Raw genomic sequence first — 19,306 nt, 5'->3', positions numbered from 1 at the left:
ACCAAAAGATCAAGGCAAATTTGGTTTCTCATGTCATGACCCCTTTAACTTGTATCTGGACTTCAAAGGATTCAGATCTCTTTTTTTTTTTTTGTTGTTGTAAGATATCAGCTCACTTTTCATTCACAGTGTCACTTTTTGGAACTCCCGCACCCCTGCATATCATTAGTGGCTAATCAAAGACTGCATAAATGCCCCGCTTTCTCTCTCTCTCTCTCACACACACACTTTGCCTGTTCTCATCGATAGTATCTCTGAGACTACAGAACTTTCTACTATGTCAAACATACCAGTGTCTTCATTATTGCCTGCAAGTATCATAAAATTGTTGTGAGTTATCTCTTTCATCGTGTCTATACACTGTCTGGATATTACTTACCTGCTGTCTGCCACTCTGCTCAACTGGATTTACTCACAATGTTTACATCACGGTTTCAATCTTCTGCTCAATAAACCCTGCTACTGAGTTCATATCTCTGCCTCCGTACGTCTCTCCGTGACTGCTTTAACTTAAACTAAAGAGCTATTCTAAGTCCATATTATAAGTGAACCGAACTATTGAGCATCTACGGCTGAGATGTTGATCGTTAGTAGCGCTCAAATATTGTGCGCGAGTGAAGGCTAAAAATAGTGTAAACAATAGGGTGTGTGTAAACGGAGAAGCGCCATTCAATAACGCGTTGCAGCTACAAGTGCATTTTATATGTTTACTTATAAAACACAGCCTATTGCGATTCACAGAGCTATGATTCTCATCATCTAGGCAACGCCACCGTCAATCGGCGCTTTGATCTCCACATGAACAGCGCTTGCAGACCAAACAGTTCAGCGTGTGTGTGTGTGTGTGTGTGTGTGTGTGTGTGTGTTGTAAAGTGTGAATCAGCGTGCCAATAGTTGTTAAATCTTAGTCATGTGACATACCTTTTAAAGTAAATACAGTTGAATGAACTAATACAATACAAACTACAAACTAATACTAATACAAAATAAAGGTTTTCTTGTTATGCTGACATAAAATGACCATAAGTTGAATTTACTTAAAAAGTGTGAGGTTACACATTTACTACACAATATACTACACATATTTTAAGCAAATCCAACACATACATTTTCAGTGTAGAAATGTGCCATTTTACCATGCCCTATTGCTTTCTAGATTAATTAAAGACTTGAATTTAAAATAACATTTAGCTACAGTATTTAAACTAGGTTAAATGAATGCTTTATAGAAATGCCTCAAGACAGTCGCACACACAAAAACAAACTCCACTGGCCTTGTGGTGAAGAGAATTCAGTAATTGGTGGGGTTGGTGTGCTGCTGTAGAAATTCTAGTGGCTGTACATTGCAGCATGCAAGAACAGCACAGCACCCCTAAAACATCACATGACCTTTAACCATAGATCAGCTTTAAACTGAGACTATTTCACTTGCTCTACCCCTCTCTCTTTCTTCATTCTATCCTAATGTTCCAATAATTTTTCCCTTTGATTCTCCTCTCTCTTTCTCGCTCTCCTGTCACCTCTTCTATTCACCCTCTATGTGTCACCTTCATTACCGCCATGCAGTTTCATAGTGTGGATCCATTGTCCTCAGTGATTGTATTGTCCATCCGTCCATTTCTCCCTCTTTCACTAATTCTCTATTGCAAGTGAGATAAACACCACTTTCTTTCAGCACATTATTCTCATATCGCCATCACCATCAGTCTCTCTCCCTACCTTTTACAGAGTGCTTTCTATTTAACCTTAATTTCACCTACTCCACTTTACCCTCCTATTGGTCCTGAGAGGACCTGCTCTCACTCCCGAAGTGACAAATACTGCAGTTTGTACAAGAGCCCAGCACATCAACAGGTGGACACCAAAAGCACCCTTTGGCGCTAGTATCCGACAAATCCAGAAAGTGCATTGATTTCAATGACAAACGTTCAGCGTCAAAGACTGACGCGAAGATAATCAGATTTTTTTTTCTATGAAGGTAAAATAGTGTCTAAAAGATTTGTGCTTGCAATTTGATTTTTGTTTTCACAGATCTTACTCTGTGCATGCAAATCATTTAGGCACTATTTTACCTTTATATTTATTATTGTCAAATTATATGTTGGGAGTGGAATTTTGTCATTCTGAAATGTTGGGGCATGATTTTCATTATGTTTGAAAATCAGCCACGTTCATTCACAATGGTAATGTTTAATCAGCAACAAGTATTATTTTACAGTGGTTAATGTTAAATCCGTTACTTTCTATACACATTCTGCTCTGCTGAAGTGACCTGTACGGAAGCTCAAAGAGGCCTTGTGTTATTTTTCTGTCTCATTTTCTCATGATCTAATCATAACAAAGGTTGTTTTCTCGTGATCAAGATTTAATTTTCTCGTGATCTCGACATAACAAAGGTTGTTTTCTCGTGATCATGACTTAATTTTCTCGTGATCTCTGCATAATAAAAAGTTGTTTTTCCTTTAATTTTCTCAAAAAAATATACAGTTTTAATTGACCTACATGATTTACAACAGGTTTATTACAAGGTATGAAGAACAATGAGAGATCCTTGGCAGAAAAGTAAAATGTATTATATGTAATATGTAAATGTTCAGTTATGTGAATTCATTACACCTTTCACATAGGCTAAATCAAACATATTAATAAACACCAGGCAGCATGTCACAAACACTTAATAAACAATTTTCATCAGTATAGTAAGACACGCTTTCTTCTGCACTCAACAGGAGTCAAGAAGCACGTCTTTCTGTGCTTTCCGCAAAGTACTGTTATTACTGCTATATGCGCAAACTTGCATCTAAATCGCGGCTGGCTTGACCGCAGTCATGCAGACGTCCTGGTCCCTCAGGTTGGCTGGCAATGAAATTGACCAAACATTCAGGGTCACTGTATTGTCTACAACAATGTTGTAGACATGATAGTCTTCTTCTAAGATGTCTGACACTAATCTGGAAGTTGTCAATGACTGAGAGACATACAGCTATTTCAGCTTGAGTGAGTCCTTGATCAAAGTAATGACATATTCGGTCATCCGTTATGCAACAGTGCGTTTAGCTGTTGCCTCCAGATAGACTTATAGAAAACAACTTTTTGTTATGCCAAGATCACGAGAAAATTAAGTCATTATGACATTTACGCATTTGGCAGATGCCTTTATCCAAAGCGACTTACAGTGCACTTATTACAGAGACAATCCCCCCGGAGCAACCTGGATTAAGTGTCTTGCTCAAGGACACAATGGTGGTGGCTATGGGGATCGAACCAGTGACCTTCTGATTACCAGTTATGTGCTTTAGTCACCACCACTTCACGTAGACCTATCACGAGAAAACAACTTTTGTTATGTCAAGATCACAAGACAGAAAAATTATAATAACACAAGGCCTCTTTGAACTTCCGTAGACCTGTTCAGTTCCTGTAGGCAAGGCCTTACTTACCTCCAAGGTTATCTCAGAATCAAGAAATGTTTTTTCTCCATTAGTTCAGGGAGATCTAATGGTTTCACAAAGTTTCTAATATCTTCATTGGTAAATGAAGATGTGGAACTATAAAGATCAAGATAGAATTCTTTAAAACCATTATTAATAGCAATGGCTGTGGTAAATAAACGGGTAAAAAGACCCCCTCCGCTTTATATATCTAGCCAAAAGCTTCCCTGCTTTGACCCCCAAAGTGACAAAGTATGACTGTCTTGCCCTGAATAGTCAAAACTCATAGATAAACAAAAAAGTATTATATCTGTATTTCAATTGGGTCTATTCTCTGAGGCCATTAGACGACATTTGCCGCTTCAGCTCTTCCTCTGCACTTTTAATATTCCCTTCCAACTCCACAAGTTCTCTTTTTTGATGAATGAGGCATAATGTATGATCTGACCCAAAGAACCACTTTAAGTGCCTCCCATATCACGCCCATAGAGGATACTGAGGACCAGTTGGTCTCCATATAAACATTGATTTCAGCCTTTAACATTTGTTGGAATTCAGGATTTTGCAAAAGGGACACATTAAGGCGCCAACTATATGATTTATTTTTCTCTGTATGTGGCAACACCTCCAAGATCACCAGGTCATGATCAGAGACTAAGATGTTTTCAATTGAGCAATCAACAACAGATGAAATGAGGAACTTATATATTAAAAAAATCTATTCTAGAATAAATTAGAAAAAAATTATAGTCCCTACCAGATGGGTTCAAAAGTCCAAGATTTTTACACATACTTTGAAGTGTCACTATTGCTCTAGGGGGCTTACAGACTTTTGCTTCACTATGATTAAGGACTAAGTCCATTAAAGATTAAAGTCTCCTCCCAATATTATATCATGAGGGGAGTCAGCGGCTTGTAACATCCCTTCAAGATCTATAAAAAGCCCTGATCATCAACTTTAGGTCCGTAAATATTTCTGTTAAAACAATAATGACTCTTCATAATTTATCATAAATCTGTTAATTAAATATCCTTCCTTCTTTTTATGGGGTGCCCCGACCCATTCACATTCCACATGGAGAGAGATAATCCACTCATATTAACATTTGACATGTTTACATATTAGAAAAAATAGATTGTGCGTCATAACAAAATAATAATGACCACATTCCAACATTAGAGCAACAAACCAACCTTCAACTTCCCCCAGAAAGAAAACAAATATAAACAGAAAAAAGAAAAACGTGCACATTAACCCTGCACACGACAGCGCCAACCTGTGTCCAGCACTCTAAACTTAAACAGTCCATGTACGCCTACGAGAGCCCCCGCAACAACTTTGCCATCAGATTACTCAAGTCCTGTGCTTCTATACAAATTTTGTGAGACAGAATTACACAACAGAAAATAATCTCCAACCAATAGGGGGGCATAATAAGAAATAACATGCAGATTCATCCACAAACTGCTCCGAAGGAGCATTACTCCACAAAACATACTCATCCACTAGGAGGAACCAACACAAAAAGAAACAAAGGCGGCTCTCGGTTCCTCGGACAAACAGTGAGTCAGGTCCTCTCAGCTGCATAGACAGTATCACACAATAACTTACTCATTCCATTGACTTTATGAAGGACATTGTTTGCTGTTGGCATGTAAATATTTTGAGGCCATCCTTAGTATCTTTTCTCAATTTGGCCGGGAACAACAGTGCAAAAGCGACCTTCCGTTGATGTAAGAGTTTCTTGCATTCCTTGAATTGAGCACGTTTTTCCTCGCCGAATTCGCAAAGTCTGGGAACAAGAAAATGTTGTGGTTCTTCCAAGAAGCCTACCTTTACTCCTCACGCAACATAAGACCTTTATCGGATGATCTCAGAAATTTGGCTAGATTTGATCTGGGCCTGTCTCCCTCAGTGGATCTCTGAGCCAGGACTCTGTGAGCTTGCTCGATTTCCAGCTTATGGCCTGTTATGTCAAGCAGACTCGGGAAGAGCTCGTCTAGGAATTTCACCATATCTCTACCTTCTTCATTCTCAAGAATTCCAACAATTCGGACGTTGTTTCGCCGGCTATGATTCTCTAAATCCTCCAACTTTTCACATCCATTTTGGTTGCTAGCAGATTAGCAGCTATTTCCCTTTCCAATGACTCCAGATAACCGATCCATTTCTCAACATCTGCCAATCTTGAACCTATCTCCTTGGCTGTGATCGATCTACGTATTACAGTAAGATCCTCCAAGTCCGCTACGACCTTTGCCAGCATACTCAACAGTTGACGCTGAATCTCACATGCCGCACCATTCAAATTGAGTCCCTGGTCTGGGGTATCAACTTGAGCAAGGGGTCTGGGGTCTCAGCTTGAGCAAGTGTCTTTTAATGACCCCAGAGCACGAAGATTTTGAATTCTTCGACATATTGTATTCATAGAACAGTTATGGATCAGGGTGTATAGAATCTCACCGATTTATAACATAAAAAGTATTAAAGTTGCAAAGTGTGCAGAGCTCACTGTTCACATGTCCAACCCTCGCATGGCACCACGTGACCCTCGAGGATCAATATTTTTGACACAACATCAGTATCGAAAGTATCGATATCTTAGGATCGATCTGCCCATCCCTACATGCTAAGCTCTTGCACAAGTGGCAGTATTTGATGCCTCAGGAGTGGGAACAGGTTGTTTTTGCTGACCGAAAGTGTTCTCAATAAAAAACTAAAAAAATCCTTGGATGGAGATATTGGTATCAGAGATTCTCAACCCTCACAATCCAATGTCTAGGCTTATATATCTTAAAGCTAAAGTGTGTAATTTCTGCACCACTAGCATCAAACAGAATTGCAAAAATTATTGTTTTCAAACACTCACCCTGTTCACCATTGGCTGTACAAACAGATAGTCAGACCCCAAACTCAAAAACATTTTGAAATAGAAATAATTCTTGGTAAAAAAAAAATAAAAATATTATATATTCCACACCTTGTCTTTTGTCCCTTTGGGTTAGACAGTGGGCTGCAGATCAGTATTAATGGCATGTTGTCAATGCTGGCTAACTTGGACATTAGCCACAGAGTTTCATAAAAAAGTCATAGCAGTAGGTGTTAATGCATTCATTTGAACTCAGACCTGTGTTAATAGGGCTCTGCAGGCAGGCCTGAGATTCTGGGACATCTGACTGATGTGTGGATCCACGTTCACAGTCCCAATACATACAACTAGCAGAGAAGGACTGCAATTACTCAACACAGCGTCCTGAACAACAGCACAAGTGACACAGGCTCCTAATATAAACTACCATTTGCACTGGGCAACACACACATAGGTGTGTGTCGATTTTCAGTTATGTTGTAATGTAATCTGCTGACTGCAGTTTAAAGGTAGCGTGTGTAATGAATGTTGAAATATTAATCCCTGTTTAATGTGCAGATAGAGCTAAATGTAAGCCATTAGTAGGTTGTGTGCATGTACTGTGGCTCTGCAGATCTTTCTCTGTGCTCTCTTTATTTGAACGGTCCAAGAGCTCAACTTAAGGCTCAACCAATGCAGTGCATTTTCAGTGGGGACTATGTGTTTGCCCAAACAATGGAAATGGCCCCCGGCCACAGTTAGACCTCATTGGTCCACATAAATCCAGCTCCACATCACTGTATGTTACTGTATTTAACTTCATATACGTTCAAATTGGCTATGGTTGTGTGGCAAAGTTTTTTATTTCACCATACAAATTACTTTTTACTAAAAACTTGTGACAATGTGCCTGTTTTGGACATGGTGTTTGGTAAACCATTTCAGAAACACAATTATTTTTGTAATTCCATTTGGTGTTGCTAGTGGTGCAGAAATTGCACACTTCACCTTAACACCTTTGCATTGGCTAAAAATGGAAAAACTGTAAACATTTGAGAGGAGGAGGAGGGCTAGCAAAGTATGAAAAAAAGAATAAGAGGGGGAGAAAGTGTGTGTGTGACACCTCAATCAGTAAAGGGTGAGCCCTGTGAGAGAAACACAGCAGGCCCGAATGGAAATCTCTGGAGAAGCAGCCCAGAATCTGAACGGCAAGACAATTCATTTCACACTGGCTTACTCCAGATGTAGCACTCTAGAGAAGCTCATTTACAAGCACACATGGACACACTTATTCATATGCTGGTTTCAAAGCCAGAGAGGCAAAACAGATCACATGGACTCCCACATTGGCTGTCGATACTATTTACTGCATTTCCATCAGAATGTGGGAGCAACTGCAGTCAGCAGCAGTAGATGAGCAGCCAACACAACCACATTAATCATTTTGATTTGTGAATGAACTCGGCCTCTATATGCCATCAGAGCACCTGTGTGGAGGAGCAAGTGGCTGGCCAGATGTTGGAGTTTAAGGAGAGGCAGGCTGTTGAATAGAACATGAAGAACACATCTGTATATTGAGAGAAGATGAAACAGATGACAGTGAAAGAGTGATGTAAAGAAACACCAGAAATATTGAGAGATGTACACTACCAGTAACAAGTGTTTACACAGCTGCCTCAATTTGTTTCTCAAGATCTTAAAATGCTTTTGATTTAAAGGCTTAAGGCCAAAACACTATGCAAGCACATGCACACATGCTTCAAGTTTTGCACGTTTGACTATATATTATACTAGTGTTTAAAATATTTGTAGAGAGAGAGAAATAAAAGAATGACGAAAGCAGCAAGAGATATAGAAAAGAACTGCATTAAACTGACCTTCACATAGAACGGCAAACTATTCTTTGATCCGGGAGCAAGAGAAAGACTTTGACTACAGCTCAAAGATTGTCTACTTTAGACTCAACAATCCCTTTAGGAATAAAAAAGTACAGCCTGTTTCACTAGCGTTTCTCCATCTGGATGGAGGCCAAGTTGTTTATATCTGTTTGTTGGAACATCAGCATCATTCTGTATTAGTCCTAAACAAACACTCACATAAACATGCTTACTTTGAAGTGTCTGTGTTTGTAAGAGGTCACAGGCCCAAACAGTCTCTGATCAAAACACAGAGAGATGACAGCCAACATCAGTATTTCCACCTGCAGGAGCCTTTTTGATGTGTGTGTGAGATGTGCCGACCTGCAGGTGTGTGAGCATACACTGCTCCTTTAGTCAGACTGAGAGCTAGAGTGTCTTGGCCATCATGATAACTCACTTTTAAAAATAATGAGTGACCAAGAATGATCAATGCTATCAAATCAATTGGTGCATCTAAATCAGCTCCCAAGTTTAGCAGTCAGGGCACTGGTGATTCTCAAAATCATTCCAGCGCACTGAAACAGAGTGTCACTGCTCACTATGTTCCCTTACCGCAAATGTTATCAAGTCGGCAGAGGATAAGCACATGTGTTTATGAAGTCAAACCCTTATTTTCACTTTAAAAGAGAATCTGTTTGTAATTATCTTAATTTATAAATGTGCAAGAAAAGGAAACAATCCTATCTAGTTTTTCCAACCAACAACTGGGTGCCGCCATAATGCCCTGGACTGTTTTCTGGTTCCAGTCTCCTTAAGAAGCAATGTAAAAGCTGTCCCCTTTTTGCTCTCCAGACGGATATCAAAAACTATTTTCAGTTTTAGTTGGAGTAAAAATGTGTTCAGGTTAAGCTTGTTATAACAGCCAACAACTGCACGACTCTAAGTAGTTAATAATATCAACTTGGACATGGCTTCAGGTAATCTACAGTACCCAATCCTTGAACTTTGATGGGTGATACTTAAGACGGTCAACGCAACTCCGTAAAGTATCGGCACAAAAAAGTGGAAAATGAAAAATTCTCACTTTTGTATTTTATGTATGTTCTCTTTCAAAATAGCACTGTACTTTGCAACATCGACAGCAACAATGCATGACAGTATCTTTTATATGGTGGTGTTGATGATTAATATCAGCTATGTTTTAATGTGCAGCCTGTAATCATGTCGCAGGTAAGTCACCAGTGTCCCAATGTTCAGTGGATCAACACACTTTCTAGTGCCCGAAAGAGCTAGGGAGTGAGATGAGAAGCACCCAATATTTTATTTTTCGTATAACGAACACCAGGAAGACACAGAGAGGAAGTGGCCATGCAGTCCTATTCCAGTCTTCAGCACATGCTGGGTATAACAGCAGATGTGACAGTATAAATCAATCTGCAGCAGGAAGATGAAGAAACGCAGGAGAAAGTGAGAGAGCGACGAGACTGGGATATGATTTCAATATCAATCACACTTTGTTCATTTTGTCAGTGATGGTGCATTGTCCTCAGTGGCTTGGCCTGTTTCTCCGCTCCTGTCCTCATCGATCCATTTTCTTCAACAGCTCCTGAGCAAGCTCATCAATCTCTGTGTTTCTATCTAAGATTGCAGGCCTACCATCACAACATCACTCGTGTGGGAATGTGCAACACCATGTGGACACACACACATGCGATTGCGACACCAATCTCAAATGGCCATATGTTGTGAATTTTATTTGATTAATTTGTGAATTTAGCACTTAAGCCAACACATTCAGCCTCATATGCAGAGATTTTATGTCCACTTCCAGGCACAATATCCTTTCCCCCTTGTTTACTTCCCCATTAGTTGGTGTAATAGACATTCTAAACTCACTCTTACCCTTTTCTTTTTCACTTAGGATCCCTCTCACCCCAAAAACAACTCTCTCTGCTCATATTAATCACTCCCCCTCTTCACCCCTCTCTTTAAATCTTTCCTGCTTTCAAGGGAGAAGAGAGAGCAGGTGAGCGAGTGATTTGCAGTGCCTGTATGAGGGGAGCTTTGGATCACTTCATAAATCTCTGCCTGCGCTAATGGCCGCTCATAAGAGCTCTGGCCATAAGTGTCTGGATTTCCTTCAACACTTTAATAGGCAGCATCGCAACACACACACACACACACGCACACACACACACACACACACACACACGAACACATGCGCGCGCGCACACGCTTTCCTTATGGAGGACTCTCCATAGACATAATGATTTTTATTCTATCCCCTAACCAATCACAAAAACTTTACGTTTTCCTAAAAAAGCATCATTTAGTATGTATTTGAAGCGATTTTAATTATGGGGACACTAGAAATGTCCTCTAAAACCACATTTATATCATAAAACCCTTGTAATTACCAGTTTATAACCTAAGAAAATTGTCCTCATAAACCACCCAAACCCGCCCACACACACAACAAATGCAAAATTTCCTCAAAGCACATCAAATAAAATAATCCAAGAAGTGCATCAAAACCTAATACAATCTGCACTCAAAACTTTGTAGCTGCCATTGTTCACTTTCACAATCTTGTGATAATGCAAACATAGCCAGAGACAGTACTGGAGAAGGAGATCGGTCACTAGAAAAATGGGAGATGGGAGAAATCGCAACACCAACTATGAAGGCTACAGGAATGAATGTCCCACCTTTTAGTTGATAAGAGGCATTGAGTTTTTTCTTTTCTAGACTGGTTCACCTGGAACATTTTAATATATAATTTATTTATAATATATGATAACATTATTATATTGTTTTAGTCTGACTGAAATTTAACTTTTAAAGTGTATGTAAACTTTCTGACTGAGACAAGCTGTATTTATTGCAGGACTAGGCTCAGATACCTTTCAACTAAAGATTTTAATGTTCCAACTCCCCAATATATTCATCTATCATATGCTATACAGTATTAGAGAAACTAGAAAGATAATGTGAGATGGCAAGGAATTCCTACTTGCGGTTTACTCATGCATACTCTTGATAAGTGGAGGATTGTTTGTCTGAGTTTACTGTGTGGACAGTGCTCTCCTCCTCCCCTCACCTTATTCCTCTCAAAAAGTTCGCACTGGATGGTCTTGAGGTCAGTGTCCAGGGCGCTGGCAGCCTGCCTGCGCTTGCGTGCCAGCTGCTCCTCCAGGTCTTCCATCTGGACACGCAGCTTTTTGTTTTCCCTCTCCAGAGCCAGCTTTTCTGTCTCCAGACATTCCCGCCGACCCCACTCCACTGCGTTCTCCACCTGCAGACGTTCCATCTGCACACATATGCAAACACACACATATAGGGTTGTTCCAAAACCTAGAGAGCTGCCTCCGCAGGCAGCACTATAAGACATCATAGGTGCACTCCTGAGGCGAAGACTGTTCCAAAAGATAGGTACCTTAATTCTGCTGCCTCCTAAGACATCACGTTTTGGCCAAATTCTAAGGTATCCTTCCCCAGGTAGGCAATCCCAGAATGCACCGTGTTAAGCTAGGTGAGATAATAAATCCAAGATGGCAGACGAAGTGAGAGAAATTTTTATTATAAATGCTTATAATCCAATCAATACTAAAGTATAGAGTATAGATCAAAAATTGTTTAATATGATAGAATGTTGTCTATTTAACCCACAATGTGTGTGTGCTATGTGTATTTATCTTCATTAGAGTATTGTGTCGTTCCTCTCGTGTCATCTTTATTGAAAGCAGTTGCGAGTCAGGACTTCTGTGCATCGGTGCGTGAGGAGTGCTATTTGAATGACATGTGGAGTTGCCACCTATGAAAAGTATTCCAAATCATTCGTTATCAGGCTCCATTTCAGTTAAGATGCCTCCATCGAAGACAACTGCCTATGTAGGCAGGAGACAGTGAGGCAGCTCACCAAGTTTTGGAACAGACCATATACATTCAGTAAGATAGAAGTGAGGAAAAGAGAGAGACAATGGAACAATAGGGATAATGAGAGTTAAAGTATATGTATGTATGTATGTATACACATACATACATACATACATATACACACACACATTTTTTACACAGTGGACAAAAACCTTATTGCATTCCAGATAAATGCTGAGCAGCTGATATAGTAAGATAATAGTAACTTCTTTGTAAACCTGCTTTGGAATGATTTCACTAAATTCTAAAGGCCATAGCAGCAACAAAAAGAGGAGAAATATGTGGGGGAAAAATATGGCAAATGTGAATGATTTAATATAATTTACCTAGCACCATGCTGTACAACAACTATTATTATTATTGTTATACTGTCCCATTTCAGGAGAGTTACAACATATCAGTTAAGTTTTGGGGTTTGGAATTTTAATTGAAGCAAGTGAAACTTTGTTAAAATTGCAGTAAAAATATTAATACAAATATGCAGAGCTGAGAGTATATCAAACTGGCCTCCTATTACCACAGAACGATGTTGAACTAAGTGAAGGGTTCTCCATGATTTCCCAATCTTGACCTACTGCTAAAAGTCGTTTAATGGGAAACCATCTCTTTAAGATTCACCTTAAGTGCAGGCTGACTTTCCTGGCATATCCTAAACTCTCCCCAGACCAACAAATCATTCATATTCCTATAATGTCATTTGCCAGCTGAGAGGAGGCAGTGTCTGTGAAATGCCTTGATTCTTGGGGCAAAGATGAAGGGAGGTCACTGTGGGTTTTTGGAGATGAGGGGACAGAGAGGATCTGAGCAGATAAGCAGGAACTGCAGCACTCTTTAAGAAGCACATCAAAGTACATAATGTCACTCTCTCCTGCCAGGTTCATCTCTGCAACACCCCACTGCTCTCATTGCATGCTGGGAACAGTGTTCTGTCATTAGGCCAGCTTGACTAACAGAGGGGTGCAGAGGCTGGCATTGCAGACGTCAAAACACAGGAAAGACAACGGATGGATGTTAAAACCCCTGAGGGTGTTTAGCTTTGATGTAGATCACAGTATATCCTGGGATGACAGTGAACTGGCTCGCCCATGCAAAAGAGTACAGCTGTGAAAGGCAAGGGGCATCGAGTGTATATTAGGGGTTGCACAACTACTGATTTTTAATGGTAGATTAGTGAAGCCCATTAGTCAAGTCGAATTCGACTAATCGTGACATCATTCCACCCCCAAAACACAGCACACCCGACCGCCCTACCTGTACAATCCTACAGTACACAATAGATATATCTATGTTCGCTACAATGTAATGGGTTTAGCTAATTATACTTTTTTTTTTACCATAATATCAACATAGCCACATGTCATCAGGCATTAGATAGCCAGCTAGACTATTACGACACGTATGTAGTTTGACACCATTAACCATAACGTTATCTCCTAGTAAGAACCTTTTAATTAGAAGTGTGCCACAACAGGTAGGCATTCGTCAAACAGTAAAAAAAGCATTAAATTAACACAATTGTCTGAACATATTTAGCTTAGCCTGGACCACCTGTAGCTGCAGACGGGTCCCCATCCTCATTCAGCAGCTTGTTCAGCAAGCGTGCTGATGACAATGGGGTTGCATTACGTCACATCAGTGGACTCCAGCACTTTTCTAACTTTTGCCGAATCGCTTTCTTGAAGGACGGACAGCATTCAATTCAGATGTCCAAACACACAAGTTGTCAACCTGGATGTATACGGTCTACTTGAAGTGCTTTTTCTAAACTATCACCAAACTGCATTCTTGAAGGAGCGAACAGCATCCAGGTCAGCAAAACACTAGTATTCTGGTTATATTTGAAGTTTACATATATTGCAGGTTACCGCAGCATGTGAGTCATCTCTATCAGAGTACCCTATGGAATTTTCTGAAGATTATCAACGTTGATACAATGCTATGCGTATGTGCAGTACAGATATAGAGAACGCATTAGATTGATGATGTTCGTTGTTGACCAGAGCAACACAGTAAACAAACACCAGTTCTGAAGTGCATTGTGTGTGTCCAACAGAACATCACAGCCTACATTATATTTGAGACACTGCACCTTTTCAGTGCTTCACACCTGCTGTATTTCCAACAGATGCATTTTATAAATTATGGGTTGAGCAACAAGGCAAATTTAGGCTGACGTGTCAACTACATTAGTTGACTAGGCTGTACAACCCCTAGAGTATATGTGTATCACCTCAGTACGAAGCTCTGCCAGTTTCTTGTCCATGCTGGTACGAGCACCCAGTTCATCCTCCAGATCTTCAGACATGCGGCCCAGCTCGTCCTGATGCACCTCCTTCAGCAAGTTCAGCTGCATTAAAGAGATCGGAAAAGATTGGAAGATGAGAAGGAAAGAACTAGATTCATATATTACAAGAAAAAAATGTGAACCGTTGGATTTACCTAGATTTCTGCATAAAAGTGTCAGAATATTTTATCTGGTCTTTAACCAAGTCATAAAAATGGACAAACACAATCTGCTTTAGCAAAAGACACACACACACACTAATACATTTTCATGTCACTATTGAACACACTATGTAAACATTAATAGTGCAAGTGGAAAAAGTTTGTGAGCCCTTGAATTTTCACTGGTTGACCCTCTGTTCTCACCAATAACCTCCACCAAACATTTCCTGTAACTGCGGATCAGACCTGCACAATGGTCCAGAGGAATTTGCAAATTTGTTTTAGTTGAACAGTATTTCTTGGAATGTCTGATAAGAATCACTCACGAGATCATGCACAAGCATTTAATTTGAGTTTCAAGCCACTTCATAAATCTTGTTTTCTTCTGTCTAAGACATTCTGGCTGTTTTGTGTTTGTCTCTTGTTGTGAATTGGTAGAAGATCACATACAATTTTATGATTGTTATTTTTCAAAAATACATGGGCAATCCAAGGGATCAGATAATTTCCTTCAATTGACACTCATTGGTGGATATCTAAGGTATTCCACTGCATTTCAGGCTTTACTACACCAAAGTATGTGATAGTCTGTAGATGTCATTAGTATTCAAACAAATTTAACATTCTGATTGTGAAAGTCTTTGCTTTTTCAACTCTCATTTCACAGTTGATGAAACTCTGTGAAAGTCTGTGCTCATTTAATATGACATTCGGTGGCAGTACATTTGCCAATAAGAGTTAGGAGCACTGCAGTCATAGTGTGATCTCTCTACAATGTCTCACACCTGATGTACTGTGACTCAAATGCAGTGATTAACATTCGCTGCAGGTCATGAGCTCACACAGCTTGGTGAGGACAGGCAGCTCATCTATTACACTACTGTGTGTAGCGCAGGACTCTCTCTCTCTCACACACACACACACACACACACACACACACACACACACACACACACACACACACACACACACACACACACACACACACACACACACACACAACCCTCTTCCTACTCATCTAATAGCATTCCGTCTCTCAACCTTGTGCGCTTCTCTTTTTAATAGCTGTGTCTTATCTTCTATCCAGTGTTTCCCAACCTTTTTCAGTCACGGCACCCTTTGAGAATTTACAATTTGTTGTGGCACCCCAAGGATATGGGTCGATAAAAAAACATAATACTGAAACATACTAAATTTATCTAATCCTTAATATCATCTAAATTCTCCAAGGGGACCACTAATTACCTCAATTCTTACCTCTAGTTTTATTTAGATGGAATTACTTTTTTTAGCATTTAACCTACATTATGATCCTTCTCTTCAATCATTTTTGTCCAGCAAGACATGCAATCATTTGCTGATTTACATTTATATTGCTGTTGGCAAATACTTCTGACAGGTTTTTTTTAAAAACATTTTTTACAGGTAGTTAAAAAAATAAGTCAATGCTCTCCAGTTTAAAGTTGACAAAATGCACAGAAAATTAACAGATGAAGTCTTGAAAGAGGGGACCTTGCTACTTAATCTTGTTTATTGAAAATAGACAATAAGATGATATTTTGCATATTATGCATATATATTTTTAATAATATTGTTTTTAATTTAGGTAAATCGTTAAAAAGGCCTAATATTAAAATGAATAATTCATAAGGCAGAGAAAATACCTGTACAGTTTAGATGGAGATAATGAAGTAGTCTGAAGTGTAAAGCTGCGTTCAAACTGCCAGCTACTTTGTCGCTGCATGTCGCCAGTGGCTGGCGGTTAGGTCACTAGTGGTATGTATGGAGAGTCTAAACAGCACTGTTTCTTTACAATTAATATTATTATTAAAATATTAGGATCACGTGAGCTCTACCATCTTCTCTCGTATTGGCTGTCGCTCCCGAAAGTCGCTTAATTTGCATAAAGTTAAAATAAATTCAACTTTGTCACATTGCTGAACATGCCCACATCCGGTCGCCAATGGTCGCCGTTGCACATGTTGCCGGAAGTCGCCACCATACATTGAAAATTAATGAGATGAGGTCATTTTTTCGCTGTGTGTTGCTGGCAGTGTGAACGCAGGTTAAATCCCCGTTCACACCGCCAGTGACATCGCGCAAGACAGCGAGACCATCCCATTCATTTTCAATGAGAGCACAGCTACTTCCGGCGACATGAGCTGTCGAGCCCATTGGCGACAGAGATTGCCAAGGGAAGCGACAAGATGAGAAAATGTAAACTTTATGCAAATGACAAGCGACATTCACGAGCAACTACCAATGAGAGTGAAGATAGAGCAGCTTACATCATCCGTCTCCAGGCAGGGTGAGTGTGAGATACTGTAGTCGACTCAAATTCAGGTAAGACGGAGAAGTTACATGTTTTTGTGATTCATTTCACTGTTCTATATCATTTGTCTGTAACCACATACATAGATATGGCCTAATAAAATGATGCGTGGAAAACAGTGTCAGCATTCTGAGTGAGTTTGATTCATATACTAATATAACATTCGTCTTGTTTAATGATATGATGCATTAAGCACGGCTGCAGGATATATAAATCTCTCCTCTGCAGAATTTGTATTGTTAGAGGCAAAAGAACTGATTCCTTGTCAAATTAGTATGATATCTTGCAATCCGCCAATAACGTTAGAGCAGCGGCGGCACTAGGAACGGCTTAACGGGGCTAAATTCTTCACAATACGACTTTATGTAAGGATTACACGCAAAGCATTTTTGTTATTTCTGCATTTGTTATCAAAGCAGCTGTAGTTTGAGGGAGCATGTCGATGTTGAGAGCTTGCATTGTCGATAGTTTATCGTGTCGCTCGCTTGCAGAGACACGGTATATCAATGCGCTTAACATCCATAAAGCCCAATGAACTGGAATGCTGCGTGTGTGCGAGAGAGAGATGCAACAGCAGTAATATGATTATTATTATTACTTGTTATAACTGAGAAATGTATCACATTCTGGGTTTTAAGATGGGTTTTTTTTAATGTTAGAAGGATTTTTACATTGCACCCCTGATCTCACCAGATGGCTCCCCGATTTGGAAACACTGTTCTATTCTACATGTTTCACTCACAATCTCTCCACTATAATGCAATTATCTGAGTTCAGGGTGTATGATGCTGAATCAGTTCCTTATTCCGTCTATGGAAGGCTTTTATGGAAGGAGTCCTGTTAGTGGGGCCGTCTTTCATAAAATTGTCTGAATGAATGAAATCATCCTGAGCAGCAAAGACAAATCATTCATGCACAATGCCAAAAGATCTCTTCCATAGGCTAAAACAGCCCCCTGGTGGTATACTTTTAGAAATGCATGAGGTGCATGCACTCTTTTTTTTTTTATTAATTCTTCTGTACACTAACTCATCAAAATTCAGGACACTCTTGTCTGAATTTGATATAAAGGCTAAAAAAAAAAATTCCACTAAAAACACACACATACAATACATTTTTTTTAAATGGCTGGAAGGAAAATCAGTCAACAAGTGACCAGCAAACAGGGAAACTCCTTCATTACTGTTTAAACAGCATCCCAGGTATACACTCAATGCAATCTTCATGCTTTCTTCTTACTGATTAGAGATCTGAATATAAATTGGCCAGAAAAAGGTCAGACAGAAGGCCACTGATTTCATGCTCTTTTGACATGGAAGAGCTGGAGATCAGTTCCTTGTGAGAATACCAATTTATTAGCGTTTCCTGTATATAAAAAAACAAATACAGCATTGGAGCCAAAAACACTAATGTTCTCAATTAAGCTCCGCAATTGCTGTCTTGACCAGACTTAGCACTGTAAAAGCAACAACAATAAAACAATTGGTTTAAAATAGCTTCATCAAACAAATTAAGTCATTAAGCTAATTAATGAAGATAACTAATGTTCCACAGCTGTTCATGTTGTAAAACAGCTAAATCATTTGGTTTAGAACTATAGCCAAGTTCCTGATGAGTAATTGTAATGATGCACTATATGCATGCCTATTTGTGGAGACAGACTCTGCAGGAATAAAAGGAAATGTTATGTGCAAGTTGGTTATGTTGATCTGATTTGGTATGTTCATCTGTGTTGTTCAGAAAGTCCTCTTTGTGGCTACAGAATAATTTGGCTTCCTCACCTGTTTTAGGGCCTCCTGTTTACTCTTGTTCAGTTCCTCATATTTGAGTTTCCATTGGCTCAGCTCTGCCTCCAGCTTCTCAATGTTCTTAATGAGCGCATGTTTATCGCTGTAAAAGAGACACGACACGGCATGTTAGACATGCACACTACTTATCCTTTCATGATAATACAAAGATCAATTTGACATCTCTAAAATCAATGTCATTAGTCATATGGGGTATTTTTTTTTTTTGTCTATTTTGACAAGCAGTCAAGCTAAATTTTCTCGGTATAATGAAAAAATCCAAGAGTCTGGTCCCTTTGTTTGATATTTCACTGAGGTGGTTTTCACACTGGGCATGTTTGCTACCTCGTCCTGCGCTCTGTTGCGCTCAGCCCGCACCTATGAATCCGAGTGCTTTTGTTCGCAAAACTCCCTTAGTGTATGTCTGGTTTTAGACTTTTTCAGATTCTGTCGAACCTATCAACTTGCATCATCACAAATGTGAACATGATGGTGAACACAAAACAGGTTGCTATATTTGTATGGTTTTTATCAATTTGGTGTCATTATGCACACCAGAGTGAACGACACTTGCACCTCCTTATGTCGCATGCCATAATTCAGCAGATATGCATATCCAGGAAAAGGCGAATTTATCTGATGCTCACAAGAGACAGCTGGCTGCGAA

The 19,306-nt window shown here is 39.5% G+C and overlaps 1 protein-coding gene across 1 annotated transcript in view; it reads right to left on the bottom strand.

Moving 5' to 3' along the window:
- Positions 1 to 19,306, bottom strand: part of LOC127656993 (coiled-coil domain-containing protein 102A) — a 117,976-nt gene that overhangs the window by 36,026 nt on the left and 62,644 nt on the right. Inside the window, exons 4-6 of the mRNA XM_052145608.1 lie at positions 18,634 to 18,742; positions 14,306 to 14,422; positions 11,240 to 11,449 (exon numbers count right to left, since the gene is read on the bottom strand). Coding sequence (XP_052001568.1) covers positions 11,240 to 11,449; positions 14,306 to 14,422; positions 18,634 to 18,742 — 436 coding nt within the window. The remainder of the gene's footprint in view (positions 1 to 11,239; positions 11,450 to 14,305; positions 14,423 to 18,633; positions 18,743 to 19,306) is intronic.

This window comes from Xyrauchen texanus, chromosome 2 (genome assembly GCF_025860055.1).
Source record: "Xyrauchen texanus isolate HMW12.3.18 chromosome 2, RBS_HiC_50CHRs, whole genome shotgun sequence".
NCBI lineage: Eukaryota > Metazoa > Chordata > Actinopteri > Cypriniformes > Catostomidae > Xyrauchen > Xyrauchen texanus.
Note: the sequence above shows the minus strand (reverse complement) of the source record. Positions and strands in the feature narration are given on the sequence as shown.